A 15,459-nucleotide genomic window follows, 5' to 3' on the forward strand; every position below is an offset into this window, starting at 1 on the left:
TAAGATGTTTGATTACGTGCTACATGTGTTAGCTTAGCCTAGCTTTTGAAACTGTAAACACAGCTATCACTTTAAAGACCTCTGAATTAACGACATGTAATTGGTTCATGGTGGTTAATTAGGCTAAGATGTTTAAACAGTTACCTGTACAGAAGGTGGAGGTGTGGTGGAGGCGGAGCTTGTTCTCCTGCTGCACCAGCTCTGCGTCTCATTGGTTAAAGACCCCTCAGTGCTGGAGCTGTTCTTCCACACCAGTGAAGACCAGGGGGCCGTCAACTTCCTGCTGTTTTCCCTGCTGATCCCCTACACACACAGGTAACACACACACACACACACACACACACACACACACACAGGTAACACACACACACACACACAGGTAACACACATACACACACACACACACACACACACACACACACACACACACACACACACATACTGGTAGGAACACACACACACACATACAGCACATACAACACACACACACACACACACACACACACACACACACACACACACACACACACACACACACATACAGCACACACACACACACACACACACACACATACACACACACACACACACAAACACAGGTGACACACATACACACACACACACAAACAAACACAGGTGACACACATACACACATACACACACACATACACACATACTGGTAGGAACACACACACATACAACACACACACACACACACACACATACACATAGACACACACACACACAAACACAGGTGACACACATACACACACACACACACACACACACACACACACACACACACACACACAAACAAACACAGGTGACACACATACACACATACATACACACATACTGGTAGGAACACACACACACACATACACGCACACACACACACACACACAGACCTAGGAACACACACACCTTCTTTCTAAAATATAAATATGTGTTTGAGTGTCTCCCACATTTCATTAGGATCACTGTTGATGTTTCATCTTGTTTTCTAATTATTTTAATATAATAATTTCTTCTTGTTCTGTAAACAAATAAAGTGTATTATTGTTATTATTATAAACCTGTGTCTCCCCTCAGACAGGGATCAGTGGGTCAGCAGGCTCGAGACGCTCTGCTGCTCATCATGACTCTGTCCAACACCGAGCAGAGAGTCGCCCGACACATCGCCCAGAACACATACTTCTGTCCTGTGAGTGCACACACACACACACACACACACACACACACACACACACACACACACACACACACACACACACACACACACACACACACACACACTTGTTTTATCAGTTATACATTAAGTTATTATAACTGTATATCATTTCCTGTTTTTCATTCTCAACCTGTTGCTGTCAAACAACTGAACGTCCCCACAGAGATTGATAAAGGTCCATCTCATCTCAACTTATGTTTCAGAATATTATCTCTCAGTTTCACGGTCATATTTCTGCGCGTCTGCCGGCGTGTCTGCTCGTTTTTAAAAGTTAAAATACAAGAATTCATCTTGGATAAACGTCACAAATGAAATATGTATCCCACAGATAAGCCCCCTGTCGAACTCTGGCATGACGAGATGTTAAAATCATGACTATTCTAAAAGAAACCACATTTTGAAGATTGTTAGCTACTGTTTTTTGAGCTGATATTCCATAGTGAGCAGACTTTGAATACATGTGACTTTAATCCCACAGATTAGTACATTTTTTGTAGACTTTAGAGGTGTATTCCCCGGTTGATCCCCCCCACACACAGCCCCAGTATCTGAGCTGAACTAGGTTAATCTCTGCATACCTTCCACACGCATGCAGAGAAACGCTGTGTGAGGACCACTGTAATTCTCCCCCTAAAAACAAACTTATTTTATGAAGGATTTGGTATTTAATGAGTTAATTTCTGGAGCAGTGAATGAGTCCTTTTCATCCGTCTCCCCGCTGCATTGTAATCTCATTATCACAAGTTATGTAACAAACTAATGAGCTCACACTCAGTCCTCAAGGGAGAATGGTGAGATAGTGAGTGTGTGTGTGTGTGTGTGTGTGTGTGTGTGTGTGTGTGTGTGTGTGTGTGTGTGTGTGTGTGTGTGTGTGTGTGTGTGTGTGTGTGTGTGTGTGTGTGTGTGTGTGTGTGTGTGTGTGTGTGTTACAGCAAGAGAGAGATACAATGCAGGGAATTAGATAAATATTACAAATCATCAGAGAGTGGTAACCAGGTGTTTAGGAGGTTAGAAGTAATGACAAATATTACAAAATACAGTAAGAGTCAATTCACAACACCTAGGTCCGAAGAAATATGAATATGATCGAATTAAAATTCAATTAAATACCAGAATGACAGTAAAATAATTTAAAAAGAGTAAAACATATACAAAATAAAATCGTTGCAAACATTAAGGAGTTTAAAGCAACGCCACGTCGGAAAAATATATATAAATTAAAAAAAAAATCAAATAAATACATGAACATTATACAATTTAAATCTTGCATTTCAAAAGTAAGATTTTTTAAATAAATAATTGGGCAAAAAGTGTGCCAGCCATCACTGCTAGTGTGTGTGTGTGTGTGTGTGTGTGTGTGTGTGTGTGTGTGTGTGTGTGTGTGTGTGTGTGTGTGTGTGTGTGTGTGTGTGTGTGTGTGTGTGTGTGTGTGTGTGTGTGTGTGTGTGTGTGTGTGTGTGTGTGTGTGTGTGTGTGTGTGTGTGCGCGCGCGTCAGATATAAACCCATGTAACCACACTCTGACCTCAATCTCTCCGCAGAGAGCAGATTAGAGACGGGATGAGATTACAGAGTCTGCTCCTGATTGGACGGCTGCCTGATTGTTAGCGAGATGCTAAACTGCAGCTGTTGTTATTAATTCCTCCTCCTCTGTTCTTCTCTTATCTCTCATTAAAAGGCAGTTTTGGAAATTTGCTTGAATGTGGAATTTACTTTGATACCACTCTTTTGTTTGTATGGTCGATACAAGGCTAGCTGGTTAGCTTAGTTTAGCACAAAGACTGGAAACAGAGGGAAACTGCTAGCCTAGCTCTAGCTAAGCTAATCATGGCAACTGTAGTTTAACACTGTTCATAATAATATAAATAATAATTAGCTAATAAAAAAAGATACAAAGTTAAGAAAATTATAAAAATAGAAGGGATATTAGTTATCTCATCTAACTCTCAAATGATAGGTCCCAATCTGTTAAAAATAATGACTTTTAAGATATGTAAGGTACTAAATAGTGGTAAAATAACCAATGAAAAATAGGTTTCTTGGCAGCTTTTTTGACACGATATTTCAAGTGCCCTTCTTCCATCCTTTTGTTGGTCTACATGAGTCATTGTGTGGATAAAACACCAGATAGCGGGGGCGGACTGGCCATCGGGACGTTCGGGACGAATCCCGATGGGCCGGTAGAACGTCCCGATGGCCAGGTACTGAAGTGGGCCGGTCGGACGATGTGGGCCGGCTCGACATTAAATGGCCCGCTGGACCGGAAGCACTATTTAGACACCCCGGGCCAGCATAACGTACTTTGCCCGCTCGGGCCACTAAAAATATTGCTTTAAAAAAATGGTCCTGTGGTATTGGTATTTTGACTAGCAATTTAGTTAAATTGTTTTGTTTATCAACGCTACAACATAGCGTTTTGTGAGTCGGTTGTCGTTGTTGGGTGAAAAGCAAACAGCTGTTTGCTGCGGAGCGCAGCGCGAGCAAGCTCCCCTGAGCGCGCTCCTTCACTACAGACTATTGCGCCACCTAACCATTCGCCAAAATGTTTTTAATACCAGCGGTAACGGGCCAAGTGCCGGGCAAAAAACAATCATCAAATAAAAGAAAGTAACCCGAGGAGTTAAAGGAGAGTGACAGGGAGCATGAGAAGAAGAGCGAGAGAAAGTTTCGGCCAGCTTGATCGATGGAGTTGGCTTCTAGTGGTGCAGTCACGCGTCCTAAAACCCTTTAATAATCTATCGATTAGATTTATGATTCGAAAATTATAAAAGTAGGGTAGACATGTGGAGATTATCGGGCTGAACAAAACGTGCATTTATCAAACAGGTTTGTTTTCCACAAACCTTATTTCCAGCTATTTTCCAAAACCCTGTGGAGAAATCCCATTGCTTTTTGTCGAGGGAACCAGCAGCTTACTTCCTGGTTTTAGGACGCGTCACTGCACCTCTCAATATGATGCCAATATAAACAAGGTCTTCTGTCGGCTCTGTACATCAAAGCCAACCTATGCTGACAAGTAAGTGAAGAGTATAAAATATAAAGGTATTGGCTTTAGGGAAATGTCCCAGCAGTTTAGGAGAATGAAGGTTCTAATCTAATCTATTACATAGCCATTACATGTCTAACTCCTAAAGACAGGAAGGCAGAAAGCGCTTTATACAAATAATAATACTCATAATAATAGCAGACATTTTTTAACAATGACGGCAATATCATTATTTTAATAAACCAAATATGAACAATTGAGGAAAATGAGGAAGAACTGATGATTCAAGTAGTAATGTAGTTAGTGCATAAATTACTATTGCAACAAATGTGTTGTTCCAGAGGGCCAGTGGCATTTTACCCTTAATGTCTACCTCTGCGGAAAGTCCCCCCCCCCACCCCCCGTCGACAATTTACGAGCGGTATTTACTTGCGGTACCGCGGTGGGCCGGCAGTACCGAAGTGGGCCAGTCGAGAGTCCCGGGCTGATTTGTAGTCCCAGTCCGCCCCTGCCAGATAGTGTTGGTATTGAATCCTTTTGAATGGACTTTATAGAAATTCAAGCAATGTTTAATCTAGTAAACGTTTAGACTCAGGATGAACTCTGGAGGCACTTCTTGTCCCTCCTCCTGTATCTGCCCCAATTCTCTGCTATTTATAAAGAGAATATGCACTAATCTGCACCGGAATTCAATTTCCCTAAAAGCATACGATGTGTGTGTCCTTCTGACCTGTGTGTGTGTGTGTGTGTGTGTGTGTGTGTGTGTGTGTGTGTCCTTCTGACCTGTGTGTGTGTCCTTCTGACCTGTGTGTGTGTGTGTGTGTGTGTGTGTGTGTGTGTGTGTGTGTGTGTGTGTGTGTAGGTGCTGGCCACAGGTCTCTCTGGTCTGTACTCGTCTCTTCCTGCCAGGCTGCATGTTTACAGTGAAGACTGGCACTGTCTGGACCAGGAAGACTGGCAGCAGGTAACACACACACACACACACACACATTTAACTAAGTATCAGGATGAAGTAATTGATGCATGAATGAATGGAAGCATGAGAGTAATGCGTTTGCTGTTAATGACAGATTACAGATTGAGAACAAAGGAGGTTCTTCTGTGCACAAAGGGATTAACGGACGCTGATGTTTCAGTGGATTCATATCTTTTGGAGAGTAACATCGAGGTGCTTTAGCGGATGACTTTCTCATACATTCACCACTTTATTTTTAGACAATATCTGATCATTTGTATTGCAAATGTCTGACTTCAAATACGTATATCTGTCTTCTAAAATGATGCTACTTTTATTTAAAGTCTTCACTCGTCTCACCTGGTGTTTGTTTGGTTTCACAGGTTCCAGCTCTCGTCCACTTCCTGCACTCTCTGGACTTCTGTAGTGCTGTTACAAAGGTACACACACACACACACACACACACACACACACACACACACACACACACACACACACACACACACACACACACACACACACACACACACACACACACACACACACACACACACACACACACACACACACACACACACACACACACACACACACACACACACACACACACACACACACACACACACACACACACACACAAAACCTTGATGTTTCAGAGCACTATCTCTCAGTCTCACGGTCATGTTTCTGCGTGTCCACCGGCATGTCTGCTCGTTTTTAAATGTTAAATGTATTGTAGATCAACGTCCCAGATTACATATGTGTGCCGTTACACACACTGTCTCCCCCTCAGGTGTCTCACCCCTCGATCCGCTCTCAGCTGTTGGGATATATCTACAACGGCTTCCTGGTTCCTGTTCTGGCTCCTGCTCTGCACAAGGTGAGAGAAACCTCATCTCCCTCTGGGTTCATTCTTTACAAACAGAGACCTGTAGAGAGTGGAGACGGAAACACTGGAGTACGTCTCTTTGTGTGGTTCGTTTTCTAGGGTCTTTCTTTCTTTACGGGTTTCAAATAGTAGGGACAGAAAGAAAAGAGTATTTGTCTTCCTTCTGTGTCCAGGTGAGTGTGGAGGAGGTGATGACCACCACGGCGTACCTGGATCTGTTCCTGCGCTCCGTCTCTGACCCCGCCCTCCTGCACAGCTTCCTGTCCTTCATCCTGCTGCACACACACGACGGCGTGCACATCCTGGACACGCTGGTGAGCAGAGTGAACACACCCTTCCAGGTAAAACACACACACACACACAGGTAAAACACACACACACACACCCAGGTAACACACACAGGTAAAACACACACACACACACCCAGGTAACACACACACGCACACAAACACACCCAGGTAACACACACACACACACACACACACACACACACACACACACACACACACACACACACACACACACACACACACACACACACACACACACACACACACACACACACACACACACACACACACACACACACACACACACACACACACACACACACACACACACACACACACACACACACACACACACACCTCCATGCTGTTGTCTCAGTCTTTAATACTAGTTGACATCTTGACATTTCTATATGTTTTTAAATGTTAGTTATTGTGCTTTTGATCTTGTTTTTAGATATTGAATGTGTTCCCTGCACCTTGCTCAGCTGAAGGTGTTTTAGATGTTTATATGAATGAGGAAAGACAGAGATGTGTGTTTCCCTCTCCTCAGCTGGGCACCGTGTCTCTGGCTCTGTTCAGGACTCTGATCGGTCTCTTCTGTGAGGACGTCATGCTGCAGCTCGTCTTCAGGTCTGGATCTGGAGACACAATTACATATTATTCATGAGATGTTTAGTTCACCTGCAGGCTGGCTTCATGAGGGCAGCTATACTTTGGCAGATCAGAGAACTCATATTTATGAAAGTGTTTTGCTGAGTTACTTTACATACAGTGTGTGTGTGTGTGTGTGTGTGTGTGTGTGTGTGTGTGTGTGTGTGTGTGTGTGTGTGTGTGTGTGTGTGTGTGTGTGTGTGTGTGTGTGTGTGTGTGTGTGTGTCCTCAGGTATCTGATCCCCTGCAGTCACCTGAGCAGGAGGCAGCGTTCCTACCTCCAGCAGAAACACTGCTCCTCCTCTTCCAGCGCCTCCTTCCTGTTGCTCCTTCCCTCCTGGAGCCCCAGAAACAACAACAACAACAACAGCAACACACACTCAGAGCACATCCACTGGCCCAAAGCAGCCGGTCAGTACCACACACACACACACACACACACACACACATATATACACACATACACAGACAGAGACACACACACACACACACACACACACTATTTTACTCCTATAGTGTTATTCTATGTGTTCCCTGTACAGCTCTTTGGTCAACTGAGGTTGCTTTAAATGTGCTATATAAATACATACAGATTAAGATTGTGTGTGTGTGTGTGTGTGTGTGTGTGTGTGTGTGTGTGTGTGTGTGTGTGTGTGTGTGTGTGTGTGTGTGTGTGTGTGTGTGTGTGTGTGTGTGTGTGTGTGTGTGTGTGTGTGTGTGTGTGTGTGTGTGTGTGTGTGTGTGTGTCAGATGTTTCAGACAGCGTGGGTTTCCGCAGAGCGTCAGATTTCCTGATGGATGTGAACTACCTTCACTACCTGTGGGACGCTCGCCAGGCCGTAACCTCCTCCCATTGGTCAGTTCCTCTAACATGCAATACTTTATTCAACCAGCAGGGTTTCCTTTTCAACATTCAAAAGCTTAAAGTGATAAAGTGATTATTGAAACAGTAAAAAGTTGTGTTATTAATTAGATAATTTGTTTATATATTATTTGTAAGTCAATAATATTTGTATTTATCAATTTGACACTGCTTAAGTTTGTACAGTATCATACTTCTCATGTTTCATTTAATTATTATTATAATGTATTTGTATTATTGTTTTAAACGTTCAAATTAAATCAAATCAAGCATTTGTATGAACTTGTTAAATATATTTAGTGTGCAGAGGAGGAGAATGAAAAGTGTTCTCTTCCAGGAAAACAGCAGGAAATTAAAAGACATATTGGTAACACTTTATATTAAGGTACACAAATTAACCAGCAACTAGTTGGTTATGAACAAGACTTCACTTTAGAATAGGGAACATGTTCTTAGATATAAATACCTAATTTTGAGTTAATTAGACACAATTAACACTTATAGTTTCATGTCTTGTTACATAAGAATAGATCATATTTGTTAAGTGTTATTAAGGGAGAATTACTATTCTTGTGGTTCTACTGCCTTATTAGGCCCTTATAGAGCATCATAAGACCAAAACTCATGTACAATAAGTTCCTTATTTGCAATGAATAAGCACTAATTGGAGGGTTATTGAGGAAAAACTCTCAACTAATGGCTTATTACTTGTAAAATATGGTCATGTAGAATTAGGCATTAATAAGTGTTTAATAATGACTACTAAAGAGCCAATATACTGATAACATGCAGTTTAATTAAGAACTAGATGGTTAATGTGTGGACCTTAATATAAAGTGTTACCCACATATTATATTAAATTGCGGTTATATGTTTGAGTATGTTCCAAATACCAAAATACAATTCATAAAGACACAGAACAACCAAACATATTATAAATAAACACATGTGGTTACTTTAAATTGGTATTTGTTTTATTTCTATTGAGATGTTTTGGATTCTTTACTTCTAGCATTTTAATTTGTATTTTACAATGCCTTGTTGTTTAATGCAACGCAAACATTTCCCCAATTGGGATCAATAAAGTATTTCTTATCTTATCACACGCACGCGCACGCACGCACGCACGCACGCACGCACGCACGCACGCACGCACGCACACTCACAGACTTGTTTTATTATTTGACTCCTAGTGTGTTATTCTCTCTTATCTTCAGTCCTGATGATTGTCGTTTCCTCTCCAGGGCGTGTGAGCGATGGTCGTCTCCGTACGACGGCATCGATCCTCCGCCTCTCCAATACCAATCCACCGTTGAAGAAGACGACGAACAAATCTTTTCTCAGATCAAAACCGACTCCCCGACATCCGCCTTGTCCCCCTCGCCTCCTTGCTCAGATCCTCTTTCTACGGGAAACCAAGCCTTAAAACCTGGTTGTTCGTTAGAGCTGGAGTGGGACGACATTTTTGCGGACGACGATCTTTCTTCGTTAGCGAACGGCGGCGTAACGATGGAAGTCTCCGGATGCATTTCGACGCCTTTACCTCCGAGACACATCCAGGAAATGAGGCGTGCGGCAACCAAGTCGGTGCACGGATCCTACGTGGAGGAATCGGACTTCCAAGACGATTGTCTGGTCTATAACCTGGTGGCTCAGAGGGAAACGAAGGCGGCCATTTTGGAGCGAATAATGGCGACCAATCGGCGGACGCGAGGAAACAAAACAACGACGTTTGGGAAGACGGTGATGGAAACGGTGAACGGTATAATGTCGACACGGAGGAGGAACGAGGAGGCGGAGAAGGAGGAGAGAAGAAGGAGTGAGGAGAGTAAGCAGGAAGCAGGAGAGGAGGCCAATCAAATGGAAGGAGGAGGAAGACTCACGAATGGATTCAACGATAAGCGAAACATCATCAGCGAAAAGGATGATCGTGAAGAAGACAAACATCCAACGACATGTTTAGAGACGTTACAAAATGGCCACTCTGGGATTAATCACTTGATGAATCCACAAAGGGATGAAGTCGCTAAGAAAGACGACTTCCTGTCCCGATACCACGAGTTAATGATGTCTTTAGGCGTGGAGCCGGATTGTGAAGACGTGGCTAACGACATTAGCTCGTTTAGGAAGAGGGTTCGAGTGCTGAGACAGAGAATGGAAGAGGAAGAAGAGGAGATTGTTTTTCACTCGTCGTGGGATGAAGGAGATGAGGAAGAAGTGATGGAGGAAGGAGAAGAAGAAGGAAGTAAGGAAGGAAGTAAGGAAGGAAGCAGGAGGCATGGAGTTCCCTTTACAGGTGCGTGTTGTTTAGAGCAGTTAAAAGTTAGCAAAATCAATCAAATGTGGCTTTTTTTTATCAAATAAGATTTGTTTGACAATGTTTCCAACTTGAATTGACTGAATTTATTTGAAAAGAGGGCCTTTTAACACATGAATACTAATGCGTAACATATTTGAACATTTATATTTAAGAAGTGCAATATATGACAAGCACAAGTTTCATTTTGTGGACCAGATTTCATTATACTTTTGGAATTAGCTAGTTTCAAAATGGAGTAAGGTGTTAGCGTTCCACACACACACACACACTAACCTGCAGTTTTCCCATGATGCAACAGGCCCGTTCATCAGCGTCTTGTTGTCCCGGCTGGAGAATCTTCTGAAAAATTCTATTTCAGTGAATCTGCTGGTGACGGGAATCCTGTCTCAGCTGGCGTCGTACCCCCAACCTCTGCTGAGAGACTTCCTGCTCAACCCATACACACACACACACAACGTGCGCACACTCTACCAGGTAACACACACACACACCCACACGTCATACTGTATATTGCTTTGTGTCAGGCATCTAAACTTTTGTTTTTGACGATGATCGCAGATGAAAATGATATTAATACTCTGTGTGTGTTCCCAGGTGTTGGTGTCAGTTCACGCTCAGATCGAGCTCTACGTGGCGGACAGACCTGATTTCCCCGCTCTGCTCACTCAGGCCTGGAGGTTCCTGCTGGCTAAAGACCAGGACAGCAAGTTCAGAGGTCAGACACACACACACACACACACACACACACACACACACACACACACACACACACACACACACACACACACACACACACACACACACACACACACACACACACACACACACACACACACACACACACACACACACACACACACACACACACACACACACACACACACACACACACACACACACACACACACTCTTGGAAAACCAACACATATTCCCAGACACAAACATTTGTAAAACTTGTAATTTTTAAAGTGGCTTTAATACAATAACTTTGTGGCTTTGCCCGGAAACGTATTGATTTAAATGTATTGTGACACGCTGACAAATACCGGAAACATGGAGGGAAATGTAATGTTTGTAGTTTCATAAAACTCAGAACAGTGAAAGTCAACTTTATTGTCAATCTTTCAGTTTGTGTGTAAAAATGTATATAAAAATATGAATATACACACAATCAACAGACACATTCATACATATGCACACATTAAGACATAAATAAAAGCACAACAATCAATATATACAAACATAACAGTCAGAGAAATGTACAGTAGAGGAAGACTGTCCAAATACAGTTGACCTGAAGCTTACTGGTGCGTTCACTGCCCCCTCTGTGTGTCAGAGAGTCTCCTGTCTCAGGAGGGGGACGTCATTCTGCCGCCATGCCCCCCCATCCCAACGCAGGCCAAAAACAGAGTCTTCGCCATCGTGATGTTCGCCGAGTTCCTCAAAGAAATGTCCGCCATCGCCCAGGAGCAAAGCATCGCTCCGTGTGCTGCTGAGGAGAGGGGTGAAGGACAAGAAAGTGCATTGTGCTGTATGAAGGCACTGCTGAAGGAAAGGACACACAAGGCTTGTTAAAGTCCGGAAGAAATCACAAAACGTGCAACAAAAATGATTAAATGTGAGCAAAATATGTGGATATTACAGAAATTATGTGTATTTTTCTTGTTTGCATTTGCACCATTTTATATGAATCAAAACCAGAAAACTTAATTCATCCTGAGGGAAAATGTGTTTTGTATTTATAAAGAGACTTAAAGTAAGAATTCAAAGTAAAAATAAAATACAGATTCCAATAAAAGATAAAAATAATTAAAATAAAATGTTATTTTAAAATGTTTTGGGGAAATCCTGCTTTAATTCTTATATTTGTTTAAAATACGAATTATTTATTACATTTTATTTTTATGGCACATTCTTACTCTAACTTTTTTTGTATTTATAAATATTTGTATTCAATTATTTAACTCTGAAATATTTAAAACTACAGTGTGACACAATATTACAACTGAGTAATATATGAGGACTGTTAAATATGTGTTATTTATATTCTGAGCGGCACTTGACGGTATTTATACGTGGATAAAAATATTTAAACAGATACTTTTGAAAATCATTTTCTATATTTGTGTGGGTTTTTTATTTCTTGTGCAAATATCAAATGTTAAAGTTCCCCTATCATTCTGTTTTTCATCAATATATCACAGGTCTCAGATATATCCAGAGCCTGTCTCTGATTGGCTGAAACACCAAACAGATCATTGCAGCATTACCCATAATCCCCTCTGTTTCAGCCCTGTTTCCAAAGTGCTGATTCTCTGTCTGTTACTTTAGATGAAAATAAGGAGCTCCTCCCCACGCCCCTCTGAGAGACATTTGGTTACAAAGAACTCAATGGTGCTCTAGGAGGAGATTCAGGTGATAAGGGGGGGGGGGGGGGGGGGGAGATGTAGAAGAGACATGAAGAAGAGGGGACACATGTTGATGTAGAAGAGACATGAGGAAGAGGGGACACATGTTGATTTAGGAGAGACATCAGGAAGAGGGGACACATGTTGATGTAGAAGAGACATGAAGAAGAGGGGACACATGTTGATGGAGAAGAGACATGAAGAAGAGGGGACACATGTTGATTTAGGAGAGACATGAAGAAGAGGGGAAACATGTTGATGTAGAAGAGACATGGAGAAGAGGGGACACATGTTGATGTAGAAGAGACATGGAGAAGAGGGGACACATGTTGATGTAGAAGAGACATGAAGAAGAGGGGACACATGTTGATGGAGAAGGGGGGACACATGTTGATGTAGAAGAGACATGAAGAAGAGGGGACACATGTTGATGTAGAAGAGACATGGAGAAGAAGGGACACATGTTGATGTAGAAGAGACATGGAGAAGAGGGGACACATGTTGATGTAGAAGAGACATGAAGAAGAGGGGACACATGTTGATGTAGAAGAGAAATGAGGAAGAGGGGACACATGTTGATGTAGAAGAGACATGAAGAAGAGGGGACACATGTTGATGTAGAAGAGACATGAAGAAGAGGGGACACATGTTGATGTAGAAGAGACATGGAGAAGAGGGGACACATGTTGATGTAGAAGAGACATGAGGAAGAGGGGACACATGTTGATGTAGAAGAGACATGAAGAAGAGGGGACACATGTTGATGTAGAAGAGACATGAGGAAGAGGGGACACATGTTGATGTAGAAGAGACATGAAGAAGAGGGGACACATGTTGATGTAGAAGAGACATGAAGAAGAGGGGACACATGTTGATGTAGAAGAGACATGGAGAAGAGGGGACACATGTTGATGTAGAAGAGACATGGAGAAGAGGGGACACATGTTGATGTAGAAGAGACATGAAGAAGAGGGGACACATGTTGATGTAGAAGAGACATGAAGAAGAGGGGACACATGTTGATGTAGAAGAGACATGAAGAAGAGGGGACACATGTTGATGTAGAAGAGACATGGAGAAGAGGGGACACATGTTGATGTAGAAGAGAAATGGAGAAGTGGATTTAACAGGTGACCTTTGAGTCTTGTATCAATGTGCATTTGAAGTGTGTGTCCTTCCTGTCCTGCGTTGAACCTGCTGGCCAAAACAACAAGAACATATTTTATATAATATTTAATTCCCACAGTTTTATTAACTAACTTTGATTTAAAAAGATGTCAAAGTTACGGCGACTGCTTTTCCCCATTTAATATGAAGACAGTAATATTATGGGATGGACTGCTGTGTGTTGATAGTGCCATCTGCTGGTGGAAACAGGAATTGCCAAAATGACGTGAAAATAATAAAAAAAAATCTGAAAGCCCAAAAATATCTCGATTTGTTTCTTTATGTCTTTTTAAAATATCGAATATAATATATGCTTGTGATGAAGTATTTGTATTTGTTGAGAAATGTCTCCTAAATTAAGATTAATAACAAAAGTGCTTTAACTGCATTTTACTGCACACTTAATACTTCAAGCATTTTGAGTACATTTCACTCCGCAATCAATATTTATACTTTTCAATCAATGTACATTTCACAGTACTTTTACCTTAAGTACTTGGGTTTCTAATTTCTTGTGCAAATCTCATTTATTTTTGTAATCCAAAAAACACACACACATTAACTGCACAATTAATACTTCAAAGAGTGACGACAAACTTTGACTTACGTACAGTTTTGGAGGACTCGTAGTGAAGTGGAGTATTGTCAGAATAAAGTACTTTTACTGCAGACAATAATCTATATCATAGCAGGAAATTAAATGTTAATTATCAGTTTGCACGTACTACTTTAAAGCAGATGTGTGTCTCTGTCGTCGGCGTCAAGAAGTGGAATTCTTTGCCGAATTATTTAAAGGGCTGTAAGAAAATGTCTAAAGAAAGCATAATGACAGTTTGAAGTTGACTTCGTGTTCTGGTTTTAGATTTCAGTATTTGTAAGCAACTGAAAGAATTGTATTTTACTTTTTTATGGGTATTTAGTTATTTTTTGTAAGAAGGGGCAGGTCAAATACCCCTGCTCCTTTCAACCATGCGCTATAAAAAACAACCAGTATAAGTGTACATGTTTTGTTTTAAAATAACGTCCAAGTGTGGAATAAACAATTAAATGAATGTATACTTCCTCCCTGCTGTCAGGAGGTTATAAACAGTGTTTCTCACAGAGCCAAGTATGGAGATAAAGTGAAGTAAAGATGTCAGATTATCTCAGTCTCACCTGATTGTGGTTATACTTCCTGTTTCCAGTTTGAACACATTTAGATTTGAGTTGACAGACAGAAACTCAATCAGCTGCAGAGAGTGTATATCAGGCGTCTGGAGGGGATGATGAAGATGTACCTGCTGTTAGGGGTTATCGGTGAGTACGGAAACAGCACATTTGATTTTAAAATCAGTGTAGGAAGTCACAATTAAAAGTACATTACTTAAAATGTATTTTCTAGGCCTCACGATGAGCGTTCCAGAGATATTTAAATTCAACTTAAGGGTAATTCAAGTCAGTTTTGATCCCTATGATTACATAAGTGAACTTACCCTCCGTCTGTATTCACACGCCATCAAACTACCTCTTGTTTTACCATTGACTTTGAGCCCCTGAGTTTAAGAAAGGCAGGGTTGGTTATTTAATATCATTGATTGTTTACATTTATTAGTTTATTTTTATATTAATATTTATATAATATATATATTTCTGTTTTGTTTTTTATATATTATCACACTTAGTTTATCACTTATTATTATGTATTTGTTGGTATATTTGGGG

At 41.3% G+C, this 15,459-nt stretch overlaps 1 protein-coding gene and 1 long non-coding RNA gene across 11 annotated transcripts in view; one reads left to right on the top strand and one right to left on the bottom strand.

Annotated features, from left to right (window-relative positions):
• LOC307032489 (FHF complex subunit HOOK-interacting protein 1A-like) overlaps window positions 1–12,281 on the top strand; it is a 100,146-nt gene extending 87,865 nt beyond the window's left edge. For 9 of the 10 annotated variants that reach the window (XM_079670479.1, XM_079670471.1, XM_079670474.1 and 6 more), the window contains 13 exons: window positions 141–315; window positions 1,093–1,204; window positions 5,079–5,180; window positions 5,555–5,611; window positions 5,965–6,051; window positions 6,234–6,401; window positions 6,901–6,980; window positions 7,234–7,412; window positions 7,752–7,857; window positions 9,108–10,159; window positions 10,482–10,657; window positions 10,778–10,898; window positions 11,520–12,281. In XM_079670479.1, coding sequence (XP_079526605.1) covers window positions 141–315; window positions 1,093–1,204; window positions 5,079–5,180; window positions 5,555–5,611; window positions 5,965–6,051; window positions 6,234–6,401; window positions 6,901–6,980; window positions 7,234–7,412; window positions 7,752–7,857; window positions 9,108–10,159; window positions 10,482–10,657; window positions 10,778–10,898; window positions 11,520–11,758 — 2,654 coding nt within the window. In that variant the 3' untranslated portion in view covers window positions 11,759–12,281. The remainder of the gene's footprint in view (window positions 1–140; window positions 316–1,092; window positions 1,205–5,078; window positions 5,181–5,554; window positions 5,612–5,964; window positions 6,052–6,233; window positions 6,402–6,900; window positions 6,981–7,233; window positions 7,413–7,751; window positions 7,858–9,107; window positions 10,160–10,481; window positions 10,658–10,777; window positions 10,899–11,519) is intronic. The other variant, XM_079670472.1, reaches the window with a different exon arrangement.
• LOC307032490 lies at window positions 5,541–6,392 on the bottom strand. The gene is made up of 3 exons (XR_013806278.1): window positions 6,270–6,392; window positions 5,974–6,100; window positions 5,541–5,600 (listed from the first exon to the last, which is right to left on the bottom strand). It is a non-coding gene; the product is annotated as an uncharacterized lncRNA (long non-coding RNA).
• Window positions 12,282–15,459: the final 3,178 nt, after the last annotated feature.

This window comes from Notothenia rossii (assembly GCF_949606895.1).
Source record: "Notothenia rossii genome assembly, chromosome: 3".
Lineage (NCBI taxonomy): Eukaryota > Metazoa > Chordata > Actinopteri > Perciformes > Nototheniidae > Notothenia > Notothenia rossii.